This window comes from Palaemon carinicauda, chromosome 1, assembly GCF_036898095.1.
Source record: "Palaemon carinicauda isolate YSFRI2023 chromosome 1, ASM3689809v2, whole genome shotgun sequence".
Classification (NCBI taxonomy): Eukaryota; Metazoa; Arthropoda; class Malacostraca; order Decapoda; family Palaemonidae; genus Palaemon; species Palaemon carinicauda.
The window spans coordinates 97,670,352-97,692,601 of record NC_090725.1 but is presented as its reverse complement, the minus strand read 5'-3'; the positions used below and the strand labels follow the sequence as shown (position 1 = coordinate 97,692,601).

General features: G+C 46.4%; 1 protein-coding gene across 3 annotated transcripts in view; it reads right to left on the bottom strand.

Annotated features, from left to right (window-relative positions):
* The window catches only part of LOC137649949 (uncharacterized), a 155,487-nt gene that overhangs the window by 117,755 nt on the left and 15,482 nt on the right, over window positions 1-22,250 (bottom strand). For all 3 annotated transcript variants that reach the window (XM_068382916.1, XM_068382937.1, XM_068382926.1), the window contains exon 2: window positions 9,670-11,854. In XM_068382916.1, the coding sequence (XP_068239017.1) occupies window positions 9,670-11,767 (2,098 nt within the window). In that variant the 5' untranslated portion in view covers window positions 11,768-11,854. The remainder of the gene's footprint in view (window positions 1-9,669; window positions 11,855-22,250) is intronic.

The following is a 22,250-nucleotide window of genomic DNA, read 5'->3' as shown; positions in this document are numbered from 1 at the left end:
ACATTTTCCACCACAGATGAAGCTTCATACTGCCGAATCCCCTACTGCTGCTACCTCCGCGGTCATCTAAGGCACCGGAGGAAGCAGCAGGGCCTACCGGAACTGCGTCACAATCGCTCGCCATTCATTCCTATTTCTAGCACGCTCTCTTGCCTCTCTCACATCTATCCTCCTATCACCCAGAGCTTTCTTCACACCATCCATCCACCCAAACCTTGGCCTTCCTCTTGTACTTCTCCCATCAACTCTTGCATTCATCACCTTCTTTAGCAGACAGCCATTTTCCATGCTCTCAACATGGCCAAACCACCTCAACACATTCATATCCACTCTAGCCGCTAACTCATTTCTTACACCCGTTCTCACTCTCACCACTTCGTTCCTAACCCTATCTACTCGAGATACACCAGCCATACTCCTCAGACACTTCATCTCAAACATTCAATTTCTGTCTCTCCATCACTTTCATTCCCCACAACTCAGATCCATACATCACAGTTGGTACAATCACTTTCTCATATAGAACTCTTTACATTCATGCCCAACCCTCTATTTTTTACTACTCCCTTAACTGTCCCCAACACTTTGCAACCTTCATTCACTCTCTGATGTACATCTGCTTCCACTCCACCATTTGCTGCAATAACAGACCCCAAGTACTTAAACTGATCCACCTCCTCAAGTAACTCTCCATTCAACATGACATTCAACCTTGCACCACTTTCCCTTCTCGTACATCTCATAACCTTACTCTTACCCACATTAACTCTCAACTTCCTTCTCTCACACACCCTTCCAAATTCTGTCACTAGTCGGTCAAGCTTCTCTTCTGTGTCTGCTACCAGTACAGTATCATCCGCAAACAACAACTGATTTACCTCCCATTCATGATCATTCTCGCCTACCAGTTTTAATCCTCGTCCAAGCACTCGAGCATTCACCTCTCTCACCACTCCATCAACATACAAGTTAAACAACCACGGCGACATCACACATCCCTGTCTCAGCCCCACTCTCACCGGAAACCAATCGCTCACTTCATTTCCTATTCTAACACATGCTTTACTACCTTTGTAGAAACTGTTCACTGCTTGCAACAACCTTCCACCAACTCCATATAACCTCATCACATTCCACATTGCTTCCCTATCAACTCTATCATATGCTTTCTCCAGATCCATAAACGCAACATACACCTCCTTACCTTTTGCTAAATATTTCTCGCATATCTGCCTAACTGTAAAAATCTGATTCATACAACCCCTACCTCTTCTAAAACCACCCTGTACTTCCAAGATTGCATTCTCTGTTTTATCCTTAATCCTATTAATCAGTACTCTACCATACACTTTTCCAAATACACTCAACAAACTAATACCTCTTGAATTACAACACTCATGCACATCTCCCTTACCCTTATATAGTGGTACAATACATGCACAGACCCAATCTACTGGAGGCAAATTAAGGCAAAATCTTCACGTCACTATTCACATTTTCCATTAATGGACGAAATCCATGGGCAACGCCTATTTTGGTGACATTTTAACCGCACGTGAACTCATTTTTTTTTACTAATTTGCATAATTTGTATTTAATCTTATAGAGCAAATTAAAATCACAAATTTTAAGTAATTTGTATTTTTCCTAACAGTACTTACCTCGAACTACTTTCTTAGGAGAATCTGGAATCTCCTCCCAACCGACCAGAGTTTTGTGTAGTTTACCCTACTCCCGTTTTCTATGAGGGGTAACCTCAGGTGGTGTGATACGCGCCCTGAGGCGACCCCGGGTCAGGGAGCATGCTTGTTCAGGTCTCAATCCCCAGTAAGTTCTTGATAGCTTAGGTTTCTATGAGGTCCAGCAAGGCACTCGGGGAAGGCAGGGTGGGCCATTACCCGAAAGTAGTTCGAGGTAAGTACTGTTCTTAAAATTTGTGATTTGTTCCAACACTGAGTACTTACCTCGAACTACTTTCTTAGGAGACTTACACCTTAGGAGGTGGGAGTGTCCTTCAGGACCTAGAGACTGTGAGAGGTATACAAGAGGAACCTAGATAGGAGACTAGGTTCTGCTGACCCCAAGGAAAACACGAGAGAATAGGGAAAACTACGCAAAAACTCATCTTAGTGTCTAAGTAACTCACCTCTGCAAGAAATCCTAGGAGACATGTCCTTCCAACGATAATGTATCCCATGGCAGTTTCAGGGGACTACTGGAGTCATTTCGGTAAGGGAGCAGGGGAAGGAAGAACAAGGGGGTTAAGGAAGGAACCTGTCTCTCTTGGACTTACTACCCGCGGTTATCACTGAGGCTAAACCTTTAAACCGTTTGGAGCGCGGAAATGACGGGACCTATCGAGAACCCGTCCAGGGACTTCCTCGAGTAGTCCTTCAAGTAGTGAGCTGTGAAGGTTGACTGGTTAGATCAAGTACCTGCCCTCAGGATCTGGCCCACTGCCATATTCTTCTCAAATGCCAATGAAGTACTTAGACCCCTAATTTCGTGGGGTCTGGGCTTTCCTGGAAGGGGGACCCCTGCACTACTGTAAGCCCTGACGATCACCTGCCGTAGCCAGAAGGAGATAGTATTCTTGGAGTCTGGCTTCTTCACTAGTCCTGAGGAGACGAACAGACTCTTGATCTCGGGTCGAAGTCTGGCTGTCCTCTCTAAGTATTTTCGTACTGCCCTGACAGGGCACAGCAGCAAGTCCCTCGAGTTGTCCGATCAAAGGATTGCCGGCACTGAGAACCCTTCAAACTTGGGATCCCAAACAGCTGGATTCTGAGTCTTTGCCACGAAGGATGGGACTAACCTGAAGATAGCCTCACGCCAACCCTTCGAGTGTGACACCTCATACGACAGTCCGTGCAACTTCCCTACCCGTTTTGCTGATGCCAGAGCTAACAGAAAAACTGTCTTGAGGGTGAGTTCCTTGTCCAAGATGTCCTTTAGGGGTTCGAAGGGAGGTTCTGACAGCATCTTCAGGACCCTGGCCACGTCCCACAGGGGCACCCTACTGGCTTGAGGGGGGCACGATTGTTCGAAGCTCCTGATGAGCATCGAGATATGTTTGGAGGCACCCAGGTCGATGCCCTTCAGGAGGAAGATTTGACCCAGAGCAGCCCAGACTCCTTTGATGGCTGGGATGGACATGTTTACCTCGTCCCTGAGATAGACTAGAAAGTCCGCTATCTCTGGAATAGAGGCCCTCAATGGTGTGATGTTCCTCGAGATGCACCACTTAGTGAATGTGGCCCACTTTGCCTGGTATACTGCAGCTGATGAACGCCTCAGATACCCTGACATCCTTGCAGCCATTCTCGAAGAATATCCTTCCTTCCTCAGGAGACGCTCGATAACCTCCACGCATGAAGGCGGAGGGACCGAGGGTTCTCGTGGAACCTTTGAAAATGGGGCTGCCGGAGAAGGTCTGGCCTGTCCGGAAGGGGACAAGGTGGAAAGTGCGACAGTTGGGATCCACTCTCTCTCCGGCCACTAGGGCGCTACCAAAGTCATCCACAGGTTGTCCGCTCGCTTCACCCTGATGAGGACCTGTCTGAGCATACCGAAGGGGGGGAAGGCGTGTAAACGTCGAGGTTGTCCCAAGGGTGCTGGAAGGCATCCTCGAACGCCGCTTCTGGATCTGGCACAGGAGAACAAAACACGGGGAGCTGTGCGTTCAGTTTCATTGCGAATAGGTCCAACACTGACGATCCCCATTTCTGAATGAGGGTCTTGGCCACTTACGGGTGCAAGGACCACTCGGATCCTACCACTTGACCCATTCTGCTGAAGCCGTCGGCCAGGACGTTTCTCTTCCCTGGAATGAACCTTGCTGAGATCTTGATCTGTTCCCCTTCGGCCCATTCCAGCAGTCCCATCGTGAGGACGCACAACTCCTTCGATTTTAGTCCTCCTTGTTTCTTTACGTAGGCCACCACCGTGGTGTTGTCGCACATCAGTGCCACGGTGTTTCCCCAGAGCCGATGGACAAACTCTAGGCACGCTCTTTGCACTGCCATCATCTCTAGTACGTTTATGTGCTGGTTTTTCTCTTCGTCCATCCAACTTCCTCTTGCTGTCCTGTTGAGGAGATGGGCACCCCACCCCTCCTTGGATGCGTCCGTGAACAGAAGCATCTCCGGAGGGTCGGCTGCGAAGGGCATTCCCTTGAGGGTGTTCGATCTGGCAATCCACCACTCTAGGACTTCCTTCGTCTCCGGGAACACCGGGACCACCTTGTGGGGGAGTCTCTCTCTGGTTCCCGGTCTCCTTCAGGTTCCATTGAACCCCCTTGAGTTTGAGTCTCCCCTGGGGGACTAGCTTCTCCAGCGACACGAGGTGGCCTATCAGTCTTTGCCAGTCCTTGTTCTCCTGGGCTGGTCCGACAGGAAGGGCCGGATCTGGTCCAAATTGTCTAGTCTCTCCGCGGAAGGGAAAGCTCTCGCCAACCGGGAGTCCAGGACCATTCCGAGGTAGGTCATCCTGGTGGAGGGTATCAGTTGGGACTTCTCTAGGTTGATGATGATACCCAGGACGTTGCATAACTGCAGGAGCTTTGCGCCTTGCTCCCTCAGTACTTCCCCTGAGGCTGAAAGCAACAACCAGTCATCCAGGTACTGAATCAGGCGGATGCCCTGTTCGTGTGCCCAGGCTGAGACTGTTGTGAAGACCTGAGGGGCTGTGGACAGACCGAAGCAGAGGGTCTTGAACTGCAACACTTGGGTACCCCTTTCACCCTTAGGTACTTCCTGCTGGAGGGGTGAACAGGGATTTGGAAGTATGCAGCCTTGAGGTCTATTGACATCATGAAGTCCCCCTCCCTCAAGGCCGCTAGGACCGACTTCGGGGTGTCCATCTTGAAGTCAGTCTTGCACATGAACTTGTTGAGGGCTGAGAGGTCTATGACTGGTCTCCAGCCCCCTGTCGCTTTCTCCACCAGGAAGAGTCTGCTGTAGAACCCCGGGCCCGGGTTCTTGACTGGTTCTATCGCCCCTTTTGCCAGCATCGAGGAGACCTCCTCTTGTAGGGCCGTCCTTCTCAAGGGGTCCTTGGGTGCCAACCACTCTGCCTGTTGATCTGGCATTAGAGGTGGGGAGTCCGCCAGGAAGGGCAACCTGTACCCTTCTTTCAGGACTGCTATGGTCCACGGATCTGCTCCGTGGTCTCTCCATGCTTGCCAAGAATGCTTGAGGCATCCCCCCACCTGAGGCTTCGGCAGGAGTAGGGGGCCTCTCTCCCTATCTCCTTCTAGAGGCGCGGCCTGAACGACCTCTTCTGGCTGCCGCATAGGAAGGCCTGAAGGATGACTGTGTTTAAGACGTTCCTCTACCGGAGGGCTGCGAAGACTGAGACCAGGCCGTAGTAGGGGCATCTCTCCTGGGTTGACTAGGTGAGGTGCGAGGAGGATGGGAGGTGTCGGAGGGTGCCCTTCTATGGGTAGGTCTTCTCGCTGGAGGAGGTCTGGAGTCTTCCAAATCCTTCAGCTTCCTGACCCTCTCTACCGTCTCTTCCACTGCCTTCAGGGGGAAAATTGAGTCATCCCACAGGGGTAGGCTCCTCAGGGACCTCGCTTTTCTGTCGGGGAGCCTCCTTACGAGCTTGTTGAGCACCGTGTCCCTTTTCCGCAGAACCCAATTGGCGGCCTGCGCGATGGATTGGTACGAGAGAAACTTAAGAGCTTTACCTCCCGAGCTAATCAGCTCCTTCAGTAAGGCCTGGTTCTCCGGGATAGTGAGGTCGTAGGAGGACTGGAACCCTACCAGCGTGGAGGCCCACCAATCCAGCCACGAGGACACGTTCTCCAGGTCCTTGGCTATCTCCTCCATCATGGCAGCTTCTGAAGGGGAGAAACAGATTGGGGCAGTAGTAGCCCTCTCTTCAGCTGCTCCTTGTCCCAGAATGGCGATTGCAGGCTCCACAGTACAGGGACCTGCGCGATGCCCTTCAGGGAGGTGAAACCGGCTCTGGGATTTTAGGCCTTGAAGAAGCTTGAAGGAGCTCTGGGTCTTAGGGGCTTCTGCATGGTTGGCCACGATCTTGTCCACGTGAGCCCTACCCAGCCTAAGATCCCTAGCCAAAGGCAGGACTAGCGAAGGTCTCTGCTGCACCGGGGCATCAACCAGCCTGCTGAAGCTCGAGAGCCAGACTTCGTCGGAGGAGGGCTCGGGTTCGTCCAGTCTGTGATGCCTCCTAATGAGTCCTATTACCCTCCTGTAGGCCGAAACTTCTGCGGCTGAACCTTCTCCGTTGTCGTCCATTTCCTCCGTAGGACGCTCTGCTGCCTGTGACGGAGATCCTCCGACGGAGGTCGCCGTGCGGGGGGAAGGAAACATCTTGGAATGGTCCAACTTCGGCAGCTCAGGGCATAGCACGGGCATCGCCGTCGGAACGGAGGCCTCCGTCCTGAACTTATCCCTGCTTACGGAGGTCTAGGTAGATGCGGGCTTGCTCGTCGAAGGGAGTTGCTTATCTCGTTCCTGCCGACTTGACGTTGACTTGGAGGTCGGGACGCAGCTGCCAGACCGAAGGGGCAACTCTCTCCATTGGGCAGATGGAGTCGGAACCTTCGCAGACTTATGCCTGTCCGCTGGGACCTGAAGAGACGACTCCCTTCGTTGATCGTATCTGCCGCTTTTTACGTACCTCACTGGTGAGCGAGCCCTTGGGAGCCAGTTCGAGGGGCCCGGAACTGATGATATCTCGAGAAGTTTGCTACGAGGGATGACGACCCATTCTTCCCCTGGGGAGTCACTTCTCCTAAACTTCCTCCTGGGGGATCTAGACCGCCTACCCCCGTGGCGGGATCTGGAACGGGAGCGAGGACGAGAACGTCTCCTGCGGGACCCCTCACGACGTCTCCTATGGTCCCTCGGGGCTCCGTCTTCCGAGGAGCAAGAGTAGGCTTCAACCGAGGAGCCCGACGACTTGCATGCTCTCACCGGCGGGCCCGACTCGTTCCGCGTTGTTGATGGGTCCATGCGTCGCTCGATGGAAGAAGAGGGCTGTAGGAAGACGGACGGAAACGTAGCTGAAGGCGCTGGAGGGGAGCGTGGGAGTTCCTCGATGGGGGACCAGGTTTCAAAACCTTCCTCCATCCTCAACGGAGACCTGAAGGGCGTCTTCGGCGGCACCCATGAGAGGGAGTCTGACGGCGGTGAGTCTTCCTTTTTGGCGGAACCCTCAGCTGCGGAAGCACCTAAAAAACACGCCCACGAGGCAGAGGAAGAGGTAGGCACAGTTTTTCCCCACATAGGATCATCTGAGGAGACGGGCCCTGCTTGCACCAGGGTTTCGTCCCCCGAACACACTCCCGTCCCTCCCTCAGGCCCCTCACTTGCCTGGAATGACGCCACAACACCACTATCCCGTAAATCAGACTTACCTCATCCCCTACTCTGGGTAGGGGAAGGCGGCAGCGAGGCTCTGTCTGACGATACGCCCGGCGAAGCAAGAGGAGAAGAGACGCTCGGCTTCTTAGGCGATCTCTCAGATGCCTTCTTCTTTTTGGTGCTGTAACGCACCCACTGCACCTCGTTCCAGGACTCGCACTCTGGACACGTGGCTGTAGGGGAACACACACTGCTCCTACACGAAGAACACAAGGAGTGTGGGTCAAATTCAGGTTTCGACAAGAAAGCACCACACGATTTACTGGTCATAGGCCCAGGACAACGGCGGGGATGCTCCATTACGCACTAGTAAGGCACCGCGAGACACAGGAACACAAAGGGAAAGGATAAGGGGGAGCACAAAGGTACCATGTGGGAACCGCGTAAGACACAAAGGGGGTCGGAGACACAAAGGGGGTCGGGGACACAAAGGGTCGCACTGGATAAGGAGAGCGTCGTGATATTATTGCGACACGACCAGAGAACTTACTGGGGATCGAAACCTGAGCAAGCATGCTCTCTGACCCGGGGTCGTCTCAGGGCACGTATCACACCACCTGAGGTTACCCCTCATAGAAAACGGGAGTAGGGTAAACTACACAAAACTCTGATCGGTTGGGAGGAGATCCCAGATACTCCTAAGAAAGTAGTTCAAGGTAAGTATTCAATGTTGGAACAAACAAACATTTTGATTGGTAAATAGCTATTCCAGGTTATGTGGTTGCTGAGAAAATTACAATTTAGTTTCCCCTACCCCCAAAATTTCTGATTTGGATAAAATTGTATATGGGCCTAATGGCATGGAATTTTAGGGCAAATGTCCAGTCTGGTGGCAATAAGATTGCCATTTTTGTTATTCTACATCCTTTTTTTCTTCTGATACACCCAATAAGATATGAAGCACTCTAAAACATCAATAAAATGGTGCTAGGGCTTGGACTAAGTGGAAAAAAGGGAAAAGGTCAGTCATTCTTGTCATTTATTCTTATATTTTCTTCACAACCACTCTCTAAAACGAGATGGTTCTTGCCCTATGAGGGAGTTATGCTACCACAGGACCCAGGGTAAAAGTATCCAGGAAATTGTGGGTATGCTCCCATAGGTAGTGGGAGGTGAAGGTTGACTGGTGCTGTCAGACTCTTGTCTTCAGCAATTGCACTATAAATAGATTCTTCCTAAAGGCTAGGGAGGAGTGATACTCCAGACTTTGTGGACTCGAACCATTGATGCTCCGTTATTGATGTTAGCGTCTGGGTTTTCCAGAAGCAGTATATGCATGTCTGATGGCCTCCTGAAGCCAGAATCAGATGGTATTCTTGGAGATACACTTTTTCACCCTACCAGTGTTAATGAACAACCTCTGGTGCTCTTGACCTAGTGTCTTAAGGCCAGGACAGAGAAGTAGGTCATCCCGATTGCTAGTTGTGGTTTGGACTGAGGAGATGCCAAAGGACTTGCACATCTGTTCCCTAGTTTGCTAATTGGCTTTCATAAAGGTCTTGGAGCTTGCGATGTTCTCACAATCTCCAATGCTGTAGAGAAACCCCTTAATTGTGGACAAGAAAAACAGTGAGAACATGTACCAAAAGACAGTTTTGCCATAAACAGGTTGAGGCTTAAACTCTTTCCCCGGAAAGGACGAATCCCTTGCTTATTCACATCCATCAAACAGCAACAGCTAGCAATTACTTCCTGAAAAGTAAAATAAAAAAATTCAAAGCCTTTAGAGAAGTCGCAACAGTACGTCTCTACTCGTTGTAACTGAAAACAAAAGTGATGAGCCTCCGACAGACAAGTAGGCAGGGAAACTTGCCCGCGCACCACCTGTCATTGTCTACAGTACCTCGTTGAATGGACTTTCCAGCTGCACTGATGAGATTCACTATGATGAAGGACAAAAGGTTTGTATACGCTTAGGAACAATAAACTGTATAATACAGTAGTTTTATGTGCTTTATAGACTTGATCTATTCTATTTATAAAAATAAAATTCAAATATTTTAAAGATGTATCCTGTCGGGCCCAAATAACAATTAACGAAACAAGCCAGTCAACTTTTCATTAAAAATCAGCACAGGAATAAGTTTGAATGCTTTACAAAAAGACATGAATAAAGTATTTTAGTTCCTTAGCACATTCATATTTTCAATCTATTCTATGCACTAGCCATTTTGTATATGATGTTAATAAAGGTTAGGTGCTCAGGTGCTACTGCACAGAATACATACAGTATTTATATACAATGCATAAATAAACTAATTTATTTTCCTCTTACCTTTGCATAATGAAGTATCCTCTCCTATCAGCACCTTTGCTTTCTTTTTCCTTAATTGTACATCCTTAGTATTGTTTAAAGGAGCCATAGTAATAGAACTTAGGCCTACTATGCTTTCATTTACTGACACTTCAGGCTTTATGTGGCTTAAAGAAATTTGAGCTTTAGGTTGCTCACCGGGAGTTGGAATGCTTAAAGGTTTAGTGCCTAACCATCCACAAGTTGCTGCCAGCTTTACCTTAAATTTGGAACATATTTGACCTTCTAGCGGCAACACATAGAGATTACAACGGCGTTCACATAGCACTGACGACAATTTCATGATCTTATTGAGTGGAACTAGATCAACATACAAATCACTTTGCTTAAATAAAATATTAACACACCCGTGATCCATACTCTTCCATTGAGCAATGCCAATGTTACTCTCTTGAGAAAACAGCTTAATTATATGACCAGTCACATGCTTACCACTATATTTTTTTGGAAGTGAGCTTAAAAGATATTTTGAATTTTCTAATATAACAGTATCCTTATCATTACTTATTTTAAGGTCATTCATCATATACAAATCTCTCTCTCCAAGATTTTTTTCACTGTATTTTTCAATTTCACTTGTTTCAGGGGAAAGATACATTTCTTTTGATGTTCTGAAAGATGTTTCATTATGTGCCAGCTTTTTTGAACCATCATCAACATGTACAAGAGTCTCATCTAGTCTACTCAAGTCAGAATCAACTGTGTCTTGACTTGAATCATATGATGTTCCAGTAGCACATCTACTATAGCTTTCATCTCTTAGATCCCTTTCTTTTCTTTTAAAAGACGATGGAACCTGTCCAAATTCCACATGTACTGCTTCCCACATAATATTCATACCATGTATTTGCTTACGATCAATTTTCCGTGCTTTAACGTCACATTTATTAAGATGAGCAAGAAGAAAAGGTAAAAAATCACAACAAACTTTCTGTCCTTCAAAATGTATCACATCACAAGTAAAATGAATTCCCCAAAACTCAGAGCCCCAGGATCTTTCATGGTATATGCGCAAAATCCCATTATCCTTATCTGCCCACCAAACGTAGCCAATAAAATGTGATAATGAGGAATCATTGTTAGAAGGGGTATCATTGCACTGATCATCCTTTGATTTCTTGTATGGCTTACTACAGCTACTTTTAGCAACATCTTTATCACCTTCTCCTTTAATAGTAATACATGACTCCTCAATAGTTGGCAATAATCCTTTGATATCAGGAACTTCGCCAAACCATGCAACGACAACCCTGTACTTTGCAGTATGTTCATTATCAATATTTACATGGAGTTCTTGTGATCCCTCTTCCTTGGTACTCACATGAATCTTCTCAATAAATGCCTTAATGTCTGTTCCCAATGCAAGGACATCATGTAATTTTTCCTCTTCATTTAACTTCCTCCCTATGACATAAACCACGTCCTTATCAAGTTCAATTTCTAGATTTGTTCCACTTTTTAAAAATACTTTAGCACCACTATCATTGTAATTACATGTAGATCCTCGTATAAGCATTTCCCCTAAATTGGGTTTTAAGTACTCAGAACCATCTAGAAACTTCAAATTTAATATTTGTGAATTTATCGAATAATGGGGAACAGATGGCATCAGAGGTAAAATATGCTGGCCTGGTAATTTGGCTTCTCTCATCAAGGGTACTCCTCTGTCTGAGTAACAATTACCGTTTTTAAAGTGAGTATGGGAGTTTAGAGTATTAGGTGTTGTTCCAGGTCCCTGCATCCTAAAATAACCATGATGAAATGTGGGAACAGGCAAAAATGGGCGATGTGGTGGTAGTAATAATGGAGGTGGTGTTGGATAGAGATGCATTTTGCCTTGTCGATTAACAGATAAGGAAGGTGGACCGTTAGCTCTGGGTAGGGGCATGGTATTAAAATAGAATGGGTTTTGGTAATTCTGGGGAATTTGAAATTGGTTTACTTGACCATGATACACAGGAGGTACAGCATAGGGATATGCGTACGGCAACCATTTGGGATACCCTGGTGCATATATTCCTGGACTTTCAGCTTTTGTTGGCCTTGTTTTGGAATCCATTCTTCAGTTGTAAAAGTATCATGAACATGAACATATCTTTCAGTCATATGCTATATCAAAGCAGACATTGTCACAGTCCTGGAAAGTCTGAAAAAAAAAAGAATAAATAAGTAAAACATTTTACAAATTACAAAAATTTACTACTTACTTCAAACAATAACTCTACAAGTTTGTTCACTTTAGCGTTCGGTACACTTTCATTCATCAATGTACAGTACTGTAATTACAAACAGTCTTACTTTGAGTGTCCAGTGATCAAACACTAAACTGTGGCAAAAGCTTTTCAAGAACTACAGTATTATTTCTAAAGAAAATATATTCCTTTAAAGCAAATTTACTTTTGAATAACAAAAAACATTAATTTATCACAGCCTTTATTTGTATATCTACAACCAGGATAATATGCCCCATTGTCTGGACTCACAGCAAGTAATATTTGACAAATTGGAATTTGTATTTTTCATAACATTACAATTCTGGGGCTATCTATAGAGATATTACTTTTGGCAACGCTGAAAGACAAGCAATAAGACTTCTAGCGACGGTTAACCACCCACCCCACTAGTTAGCGGGAGGGGGTGGGGGTTAGCCGGCTACACCGGTCACTCACACACCTGGGCTGAGCACCCACTTTGCTTGCAGGCAGGACTTCTTGGGGGACAGATGCTGGCAGGCCAATCTGTATAAATAGTTACAGGTTTGTATCATTAGGAAGAATACAAATTACTTCTAAATTTGTCATTTGTTCTCTCACAAATACAAACCCTTGCTAATTATAGGGATGACCTAACCCTTAGGAGGGTGGAAGCCCACACCAATCTGACTTATCAGCATTTGATTCAGCGTTTTCTCCATATGTGTTCTGCTCATAACTGGTAGGAACTCTTACTCCACGCTAAATACCAATGCTACTCATGGTTAGCGTCCTACGCAAACTGTGTGCTTGTGATGCTAGCACTGTGACTGGTACAAGTAAGAGTTCTACGGGTCATTGGACTCATGCGATGGTACCATGGATGTTCCCAAATCCCACCTCGCCTCCAAGAGGTATGGGGACATAATGAGTTCAGTATAATTATCTATACCAGGTTACACATGGGAAATGGTTCTACCTGCAGACAGCAGAGGTCTGTTTTGTAGAGTACTGTAGGGGCTGTTACCCCACAGGGTGGGAAATGAAAGAAAGAGCCAGTTATTCTTTGTCATTCATCCCAGACTTAACCATAGTTAAACTCTTCCCTCCCTCATCTGCTACTTGTTCATTAAGGACCCTGAAGTTTTTAAACCATTTATCGGTAACCACCACAGGATCAAAGGAGAACGTCTCCATGTTCTTGTGGGTAACGTCTTGCTAGAAATGGGCGGTGAAGGTCATCTGGCACTTCTACGTGGCCACTGACAAGGCCAGCAACAGACGTACTCCAGCCCCTAAGGTTATCAATTCTCAGTCTCATCTATGAGAAGGGTCAGGATACATGACCTTGTGAATCTCAGCCAAGAAAGTATTCTTGGTAAACCTTCTCTTGACCTTCCCCGAGCTGATGAAGAGTGCTGACACTCGGTAGCGAAATCTTGTAGTTTTCTTTATATAAGGCCTCCAGTTTCTCTTTGGCATATCAACCGTTGAACTGGATCATTGTTCATGCTGCAAAAGACTCCCAGACCAAAAGGTTCAGATTCTAGGGTCTGCACTTGCCAGAAACGAAGTCAAGTATTACCTGGCCAATCTCCGTGAATGAGAGACGTTAAAAGGCGGAGCATGGAGTTCACCAACTCTCCTAGTCGAAGCCAACACGAGCAGGAGACCTGTCACCATGGTCAGGTGAACATCTGTTCCTTGGAGTCCTGAGTTGTAGGAGGCACAATATGGGGACCGAAGGACGCAAACTATGCCCTGTGGAAGAGGTCTCCCTTGCGACTAAGGGTCAATAGGCTCGAAACTCCATAAGAGGAGGGGCGATGCCGACATGGAAGAAAGGTTGATTCCTCTCAGTATAAAGGAGAGGCTCAAAATTTAGAGGTGGCCTTTTATTGCCAAGACCGAGGGAAGCTTTCCTCCCAAAGGTAAACAAGGAACTCCTTTAATGCTGGAATAGTGGCATCAAGGAGTGGGATACCACTTCCATGATACAGTCCACTTAGCCTGGACGGCCGAAGCTGAAGATCTACACAGGTATCCACACATCCTGTTTACAACTTGTCTCAGAAAGAACTCTCTAAGAGAGAAGGAGCTGGATAGTCTCTAGGCGTGAAGTCACAGCGAAGATACAGCTTTGTGAACAACGTTCACATGTGGCTGTTAAGAGTCGCTGAGGGAGTTCTCTCTGGATCTCCGTCGGGAGTTACAGATGAATCAATGGGCATGAGGAGTCTGCTCCACAAGAAGAGTCTTGCTGGCAAGAGGAGGATGGCCTGCTCCTGAAGACCAAGGGAATTGGAAGAATCCAATTCCCGCCAGAGAAATCCCCTGGAGGGGAGACCAAACAGGAAAAGGAAGTTTCTCTCGCAGATGGGAAAGGCAACAACTGTCAGGTGCCACTATCAGCAATCCTTCCAGCAAGCAGAAAGACTGCAGCCAAGTGGATGGTGTAGGTGAATACCTCTCTTCGCGGGAAGAATCGTCCGAAGGGGAGACCACCAAGTGAAAGTCTTTTCTGCCAATGGGAAAGACACGGCTAACATCTGCTGTCGTAGTCGGCAATTCTCCCCACAAGCAGGAGGTTGTTGACCAGTGGTTGGAAGGAATCTCTCTCAGAAGGGAGAGTTCCAGCATCTAGAGGCCATCCCCTTGGCTGCACTCTCTGTTTCCCATCCACAAGTTCTAGCTCTAGTTGAAGGTCGACATCGGGTGTTGCATGAGAAACGAGTCGAAGTTCAAATCTGAGTTCTCCTTGAAGGGGGTGGTACCCCTTATCTGTAGGAGGACTGCCCTCACCTCTGGGAGGTTTAAGAGACGGTACCGTTCGGACTCTGACCAGAGTCTGGAGGCCGAGTGGTACAGCATGGTCGTCCCTTTTCTTTTGATGCATCGACTCCTCGGCGGAGATTTCCATTTGTCAACTATCTTCTCAGGTTCGCCTCCTGCCCAGGTTTCATCGAGACCCAAGAAAAAAAAGGGAGGATCCTACTCCTGCCCCTACTTGTGCCCCAGAAGAGGTTGTATTTGAAAGAATCCGGTGTGGGCTTGACAAACCCGAGTGAAACGCTGACTTAAGAGACGTAACCACTACTGGCTGAAAGTACGTTTCCTAGAAGGAAGAGACTCCTGTCATCCTCTTCCTAGGATCTCGTCGATCTGCAAAAAAAAACTTTTGCATGACGATGATGAATATATATAAGGGTACCTGTCTCTGATAAGGAATCCGGGGTAGCTCTCAAGATTTACTTCAATCCTCTGATCTTAGTAAACTCAGGGAGGAGTCTCTGTGGTTACAAAGGTCAGCCACTGAGTCTGTTAGGATCAGTACGTCGTACCAAAGTCTTCGGAGAACAAGGCCAATCCTGACGAACCGGGTTGACACTAGGTTAAGCCTTTTCGGGAAAACCTGCTAGATGGTCAAAGATACTTCCTAGATGATGCCATTCTACAATCTATGAGTACGATTCCTAGTGGTCAAACATACCTAGAACGTCCTGTGGACTAAATGTTTGTTTGACTATATGCCTTCTTGGTTAACAGTTTGATAAACTAACTTGTTCCAGAAGGAGAGGACGGAACTGAAGGCTATCTATAAAAGAATGACAAATTCGTAGGTAATTTGTATTTTTCCTAACTACAGTATACAAACATGATATTTTGATTATAAAATAAATTTTTGAATATACTTACCCGGTGAATATATAATAGCTGACGTCTCCGATGGCTCGACAGATTCCAAAAACTCGCGAGCGATCGCCATGAAGGTTGCGGGTGTGCCCACCAGCGCCGACTATCGGCCAGATACCGCATATACTTGTAAACAGCTCCAGTTCTTCTCATTCCGCTGGGTCTCTATCGGGGAGGAAGGGAGGGCCTTTAATTTATATATTCACCGGGTAAGTATATTCAAAAATTTATTTTATAATCAAAATATAATTTTTAAATATTAAAATTAGCCGGTGAATATATAATAGCTGATTCACACCCATGGTGGTGGGTAGAGACCAGTATTAATACAATAAAGGTGTATATGCTTAGAGTTTTTGACAGTTATATCATAACAAAACCCAAATAAATATAGGTACCTGGTAAGGAAGCTGACTCTGACGATTACTCTGCCTTGATAGTCCGCTTTCCTAACGAAGCCCAGCCATCCTCTCAGGATGCTGAAAGACTCCCAGGAGCTGTTATATCCAGGGCGACAACCCATACAACAGGACCTCATCAAAACCCTTAATCTGGGCGCTCTCAAGAAATGACATTTGACCACCCGCCAAATCAAAAAGGATGCGAAAGGCTTCTTAGCCTTCCGTACAACCCAAAACAAGATTAAAAACATTTCAAGAGAAGATTAAAAGGATATTGGAATTAAGGGAATGTAGTGGTAGAACCCTCACCCACTACTGCACTCGCTGCAACGAATGGACCCAGTGTGTAGCAGTCCTCATAAAGAGTCTGGACGACTTTTAAGTAAAATGAAGCGAACACCGACTTGCTCCTCCAAAAGGTCGCGTCCATAATACTTCGCAGAGATCTGTTTTGCTTAAAGGCCACGGAAGTTGCTATCGCTCTTACTTCATGCGTCTTGACCTTAAGCAAGCAACGATCTTTTCCACTTAAGTGAGAATGAGCCTCTCGGATTAAAAATCTAATAAAATACGATAAAGCATTTTTAGACATAGGCAATGAGGGCTTCTTAACTGAGCACCATAAGGCCTCAGATCCACCTCGTAAGGATCTGGTACGAGCTAAATAAAACTTAAGAGCTCTAACTGGGTACAGTGCTCTTTCAAGCTCGTTGCCTACGATCTCTGATAGGCAAGGTATATCAAAAGATTTAGGCGAAGGACGAGAAGGCAGTTCATTTTTGGCCAAGAAACCAAGCTGAAGCGAACATGTGGCTTTATCTGTAGAAAAGCCGATGTTTTTACTAAAGGCATGGATCTCACTGACCCTTTAAGCCGAAGCCAAGCACACTAAGAAAAGCGTCTTGAGGGTGAGATCCTTCAGGGAGGCTGAATGTAATGGCTCAAACCTGTCGGACATTAGGAACCTTAGGACCACGTCTAAGTTCCATCCAGGAGTTGCCATACGACGCTCCTTAGAGGTCTCGAAGGACTTAAGGAGATCTTGGAGATCTTTATTATTGGACAGATCTAAGCCTCTATGTCTGAACACAGAAGCCAACATGCTCCTGTAGCCCTTAATAGTGGGAGCAGAGAGGGAGCGAACATTTCTCAGATGCAGGAGAAAGTCTGCAATTTGGGCTACAGAGGTACTGGAAGAGGAAATGGATGATGACTTGCACCAGTCTCTAAAGACTTCCCACTTCGACTGGTAGACCTTGATGGTAGATGCTCTCCTAGCTCTCGCAATCGCTCTGGCTGCCTCCTTCGAAAAACCTCGAGCTCTTGAGAGTCTTTCGATAGTCTGAAGGCAGTCAGACGAAGCGCGGGGAGGCTTTGATGAAGACTCCTTACGTGGGGCTGCCGTAAGAGATCCATCCTTAAAGGTAGACTCCTTGGAACGTCTACCAGCCATTGAAGTACCTCTGTGAACCACTCTCTCGCGGGCCAGAGTGGAGCAACCAATGTCAACCTGGTCCCTTCGTGAGAGGTGAACTTCTGCAGCACCTTGTTTAGGATCTTGAAAGGTGGAAAGGCATAAACGTCCAGGTGAGACCAGTCCAGCAGGAAAGCGTCTATGTGGGCTGCCTCTGGATCTGGAACTGGAAAGCAGTAAGTCGAGAGCCTCTTTGTCAGAGAAGTCGCAAAAAGATCTATGGTGGGTTGACCCCATGTCATCCATAGCTTCTCGCACACAGTCTTATGCAACGTCCACTCCATGGAGATGACTTGTCCTCTTCTGCTGAGGCCGTCCGCCAAGACATTCATTTTCCTTGCACAAATCTCGCCAAAGGAGAGATGTTACTTGCCTTAAATGGAGTTCCTTCTGATCCGTGGATCAAAGACCCGAGCATTCCAGACTGTCCAGTGGAGCTCCCTAACCCAAATACGATGCATCTGAAAACAACACATGGTTTGGGTTCTTGATCGCAAGAGAAAGACCTTCTCGAAGTCTGATGTTGCTGTCCCACCAAGTCAGACATGTCTAGACTGAGTTGGAGATTGGGAAAGAGATACTCTCTAAGCCCTTCTCCTTGTTCCAATGGTTTAGGTGAAATTGGAGAGGGCATAGGTTGAGTCTCCCCAGAGAGATAAGCTACTCCAGCGATGAAAGAGTTCCCACGAGGCTAGTTCAAACTCTTACAGAGCAACTGTTTTTCTCTTGCAAGTGAAGGACTTTTAACAGAGCTTGTTCCATTCTTGCGGGAGACGAAAAGGCCCGAAAAATCACACTCTGTATCTCCATTCCCAAATAAAGAATAGTCTGGGATGGGGTACTGTAAGTTACTACTTCTCTACGTTCACTATGAGACCTAGCTCCTTGGTTAGGTCTAATGTCCATTAGAGGCTCTCCAGACAGCGATATAATGACGACGCCCTGATTAGCCAGTCGTCAAAATAAAGGGAGGCTCTGAATCCTCAAAAAATGTAGAAAGCTTGCTACATTTTGCAAGGGCCTTGTAAAAACAAGAGGAGCAGGAATGAGGTCGAAGTACAGTGCTCGACATTGGTACATTACTTTCCCGTCCACAAACCTCAGATGTTGTTGAAAGTTTGGATGAATCGGGATGTGGAATTATGCATACTGAAGGTCGAGAGAGACCATCCAGTCGCCTTCCCTTAATGCTGCCAAGACAGATTTGGTAGTCTTCATCGTGAAGTTTGTCTTGACAATGAACACATTGAGCGCACTTACATCTTAAGTACTCCTGCAGTGAACGTGGCTGCCAGATCATTGGAGCCATCCCTGATAGCCTTGTTCCTGCAGAGAACGTGGCTGTCAGATCATTGGAGCCATCCCTGATAGCCTTGTTCATGCATGACATAATTGTACAGCAAAACTTCAAACGCTCGAAAAACTCCTAACAGAAGATGGTCTAGCTCTGAAGCCGACCATAAAATCTTGGAGCGTCTCATGGCCAGGCGACGGGGAGAGTCTATGAGGCTTGAGAAGTCTCCCTGGGCAGAGGCAGGAACTCCCAAGCCGAGAACTTCTCCCGTGTCATACCAGACGCTCGCTCTATAAGCCAGTTTAAAAGTAGGGAAAGCAAAGGCTGTCTCCCCCAAACTCCTCCTGGTGATCAACCAGTCGCCTAGCAAACGTAAAGCTCTCTTAGAAAAGCGAGAGAGCACTAGCTTAGAAAACAACGGCTTTGAAGTAGCTAGGCCTAGTGTAAACTCTGACGAAGGCGAACGAGGAGCAGCAGTTACAAAATGGTCCGGACAAAGATCCTTAAAAATCAGCATGATTTTTTTAAAGTCCATAGAGGGCTGAGCAGCTTTAGGCTCCTCTCCGTCTGACAAAGTCACCAAAGGAATATCAGTAGGAGGGGGATCAGCAACTTCCTCATCTGAAGGAACCTCGTCCGACAATTGCCGAGTCTTATGAAAAGGAGAGACCTGCCGCGGTGGCAATGCTTGACAGGCAAAGTCCACACGCAAAGGAGCAGCAGTAGCAGTCAAGGAAGCGACGTCATGTCGCTGCTGAAAGGACTGACCAGCAACAACAACAGGAGTTGATGGACGCTCGACGTCAAGTCGAGACTGCCTTGACTGCCTAGACTGAGCAGTCAAAACAACCCTTGACTGCGGTGCTTGACGCTCAACGTCAAAACAAGGCAACTGAGCTGGTTGGCGAACGTCCTGAACGTCAACACGAGACTGCGGCAGCGGCTGAACGTCAACACGAGGCTGCGGCAGCGGCTGAAAGTCAACACGGGACTGCAGCGAGTGAGGATCCAAGTCACGTGACTGACGTGACAAACTACCGACATCACGTTTCATAACGTCAAAAGGACGAGTAAATGCTCGTTTGGGCGGCTGACGGCCAGAGTCTCGTTTAGCGTAACGGCAACTCGAAAGCGAAGGTTCATCGTGAACCTGCTCAATGTCATACTTCTCCATAAGGGAGGCAAGCTTAGTCTACATGTCCTGCAGGACAACCCATTTAGGATCAACGGGAGTCGGAACGGGCCGAGACGACGGTAACGTCTGTGTTGGCAAAACATTGCCTTTACCGCGACCCTCGGACCCCGTGTTACGCTTGCGTTTAATAGGCGAACAGTCTTCCGACGACTGCAAAGGGTCAGAGCTGTCCCCATGGCTACAGCCAGGACGCTGGACCTGTCCTGAAGGGACTGACTTTCGCTTAAAGGGTCTAGAAACCTTGCGCCAAGGTTTCTTTTGCGAAAAGTCTTCGGATGACGAGGAGAAACTTCGTCTCTCCTGTCTTATGGCAAGGACGTGCTTGCCGAGCAACGTCTGATACCTTTGAGGGAACGTCTGTTCGTTGGTTTACACTCCTCACTCCCTTAGGTCCTACGACATTCCTTCTCCCTGGTGCATGGGAGCCTGAAAGAGGTCTCGGACTAGGCAAGTGACAAGCACGAACAAACGAACCCTCCGCAACACAGCACATGTTTTCTAGCACTCACTTCACTGATATCGTATTTTTCAATAATTTCACATTAGGCATGAATAAAACTGATATCTACCTGAAGCACGCAATTCTCCCTTACATCAAAAGGTTATAATTGCAAAATGAGTCGTATAATGTAAGCACATTAGTACAAAATGAAACACACATGCAAAAATCAAAAAACATATACATATATATCGAATAAAACGGAAATATATAAAGTTAAAAAGGATCAGTGACTGGGTAGGAGACTAAACTCTAGTTCACTAAAGACTACGTTTTCAATCTCTCACCGTACAGTGCCTTGGGACGAGAATAAAAACTAAAAACGTTTTATCCTTTCTCCCCGTACAGAGACTTGGGACGAGAGTAAAAAACTGAAACGAGAACAACGTTACTCGCTCCCAAACTCCTTACTTGGGACGAGAATAAAGATCGGATCGTTCTCTCTTTCTCTCTCTCTCTCTCTCTCTCTCTCTTGTCACACACAAGAGAATTGCCCACTCACCCTTCGTCAATAAACAGGTTATTTGACCAAAGGAAAAAACTGAAAGGACTAAGAAATTGAAAATTAACAAGTTCCTTTAAATTAGTATTTAAAACACTTCAGTTTGAAAGAAGAATGAACAAAACGTCAAAATCGATTTACTCTTTCTGCAAAGTGAAACCGTGATTCTCTCTTTCTCTATCGTAACGATAGAGCGCAAACTGCGTAGCATAAATAAACCAAACGTTAGTTCATCTTTGAAAAAACAGCACGAAGACTATTCAAAGAATATCTTTCTTAAAATATTTTCTAAAAAATATTCATTTCATAACTCTTACAAAGCAAATGATTTAAACTTAACGAAAATAAAAGTTGAATGGGCTCAACGTTGTTTAACTTCGGTTTCCAAGTTAGGACCGCCTACATCTCGGACTAGGGGAGGAATAGGTAAAGGCCGCATATAAACAAAACATAAAATTTATCTTGATGTTTAGTATAAATGGAAAGCTAATCGAAGAGGCCTAATTAAGGCGGGTGAGATATAAAATATATAGAGGAAAATCTATAATTATCAACAATAATTTATAACGTGATAAAATAATTACTAAAAGCCTAAAACACACTTCCGTACACTGAGGGAAGGGTCGGCCATCTTTACTCTAGGGAAAAACCAGAGATAAAAAAGCAAGGGCAAAACACTTTTACTCTCCTTTCAAAAGCATTTCTTTTGAAGATAGTATTGAATAATCCAACACGGCGAAAGCAATAAAACCAAAACCAAGTACTTCACCAATTCGGTAGAAAACTCGAGGTCATAAAGCGAGTGGAATCGACTTGTCGATGAAACCGACAGAGAAGAACTGGAGCTGTTTGCAAGTATATGCGGTATCTGGCCGATAGTCGGCGCTGGTGGACACACCCGCAACCTTCATGGCGATCGCTCGCGAGTTTTTGGAATCTGTCGAGCCGTCGGAGACGTCAGCTATTATATATTCACCGGCTAAATTTAATATCTAAAACTTAGCTATTTAATATGGGTAATTACTTTTGGCGTAGCTGAAAGACGAGCCATTAGAATTTTAACGAGGGTTTACTACCCAACCGCTATTTAGCGGGGGGTAGGGAGGGGTAGCTTGCTACCCCACCCCACCCTCACACACACCTGTGCTGAGCTCAATTTGCTTAGAGGTAGGACTTCACGGATAGGGCTGGCGGGCAAGTTTGATTAAATAGTTAAGGTTTGTATAGTTAGGAAAAATACAAATTACCTACGAATTTGTCATTTGTTCCGTAACTGAAATACAAACCACGCT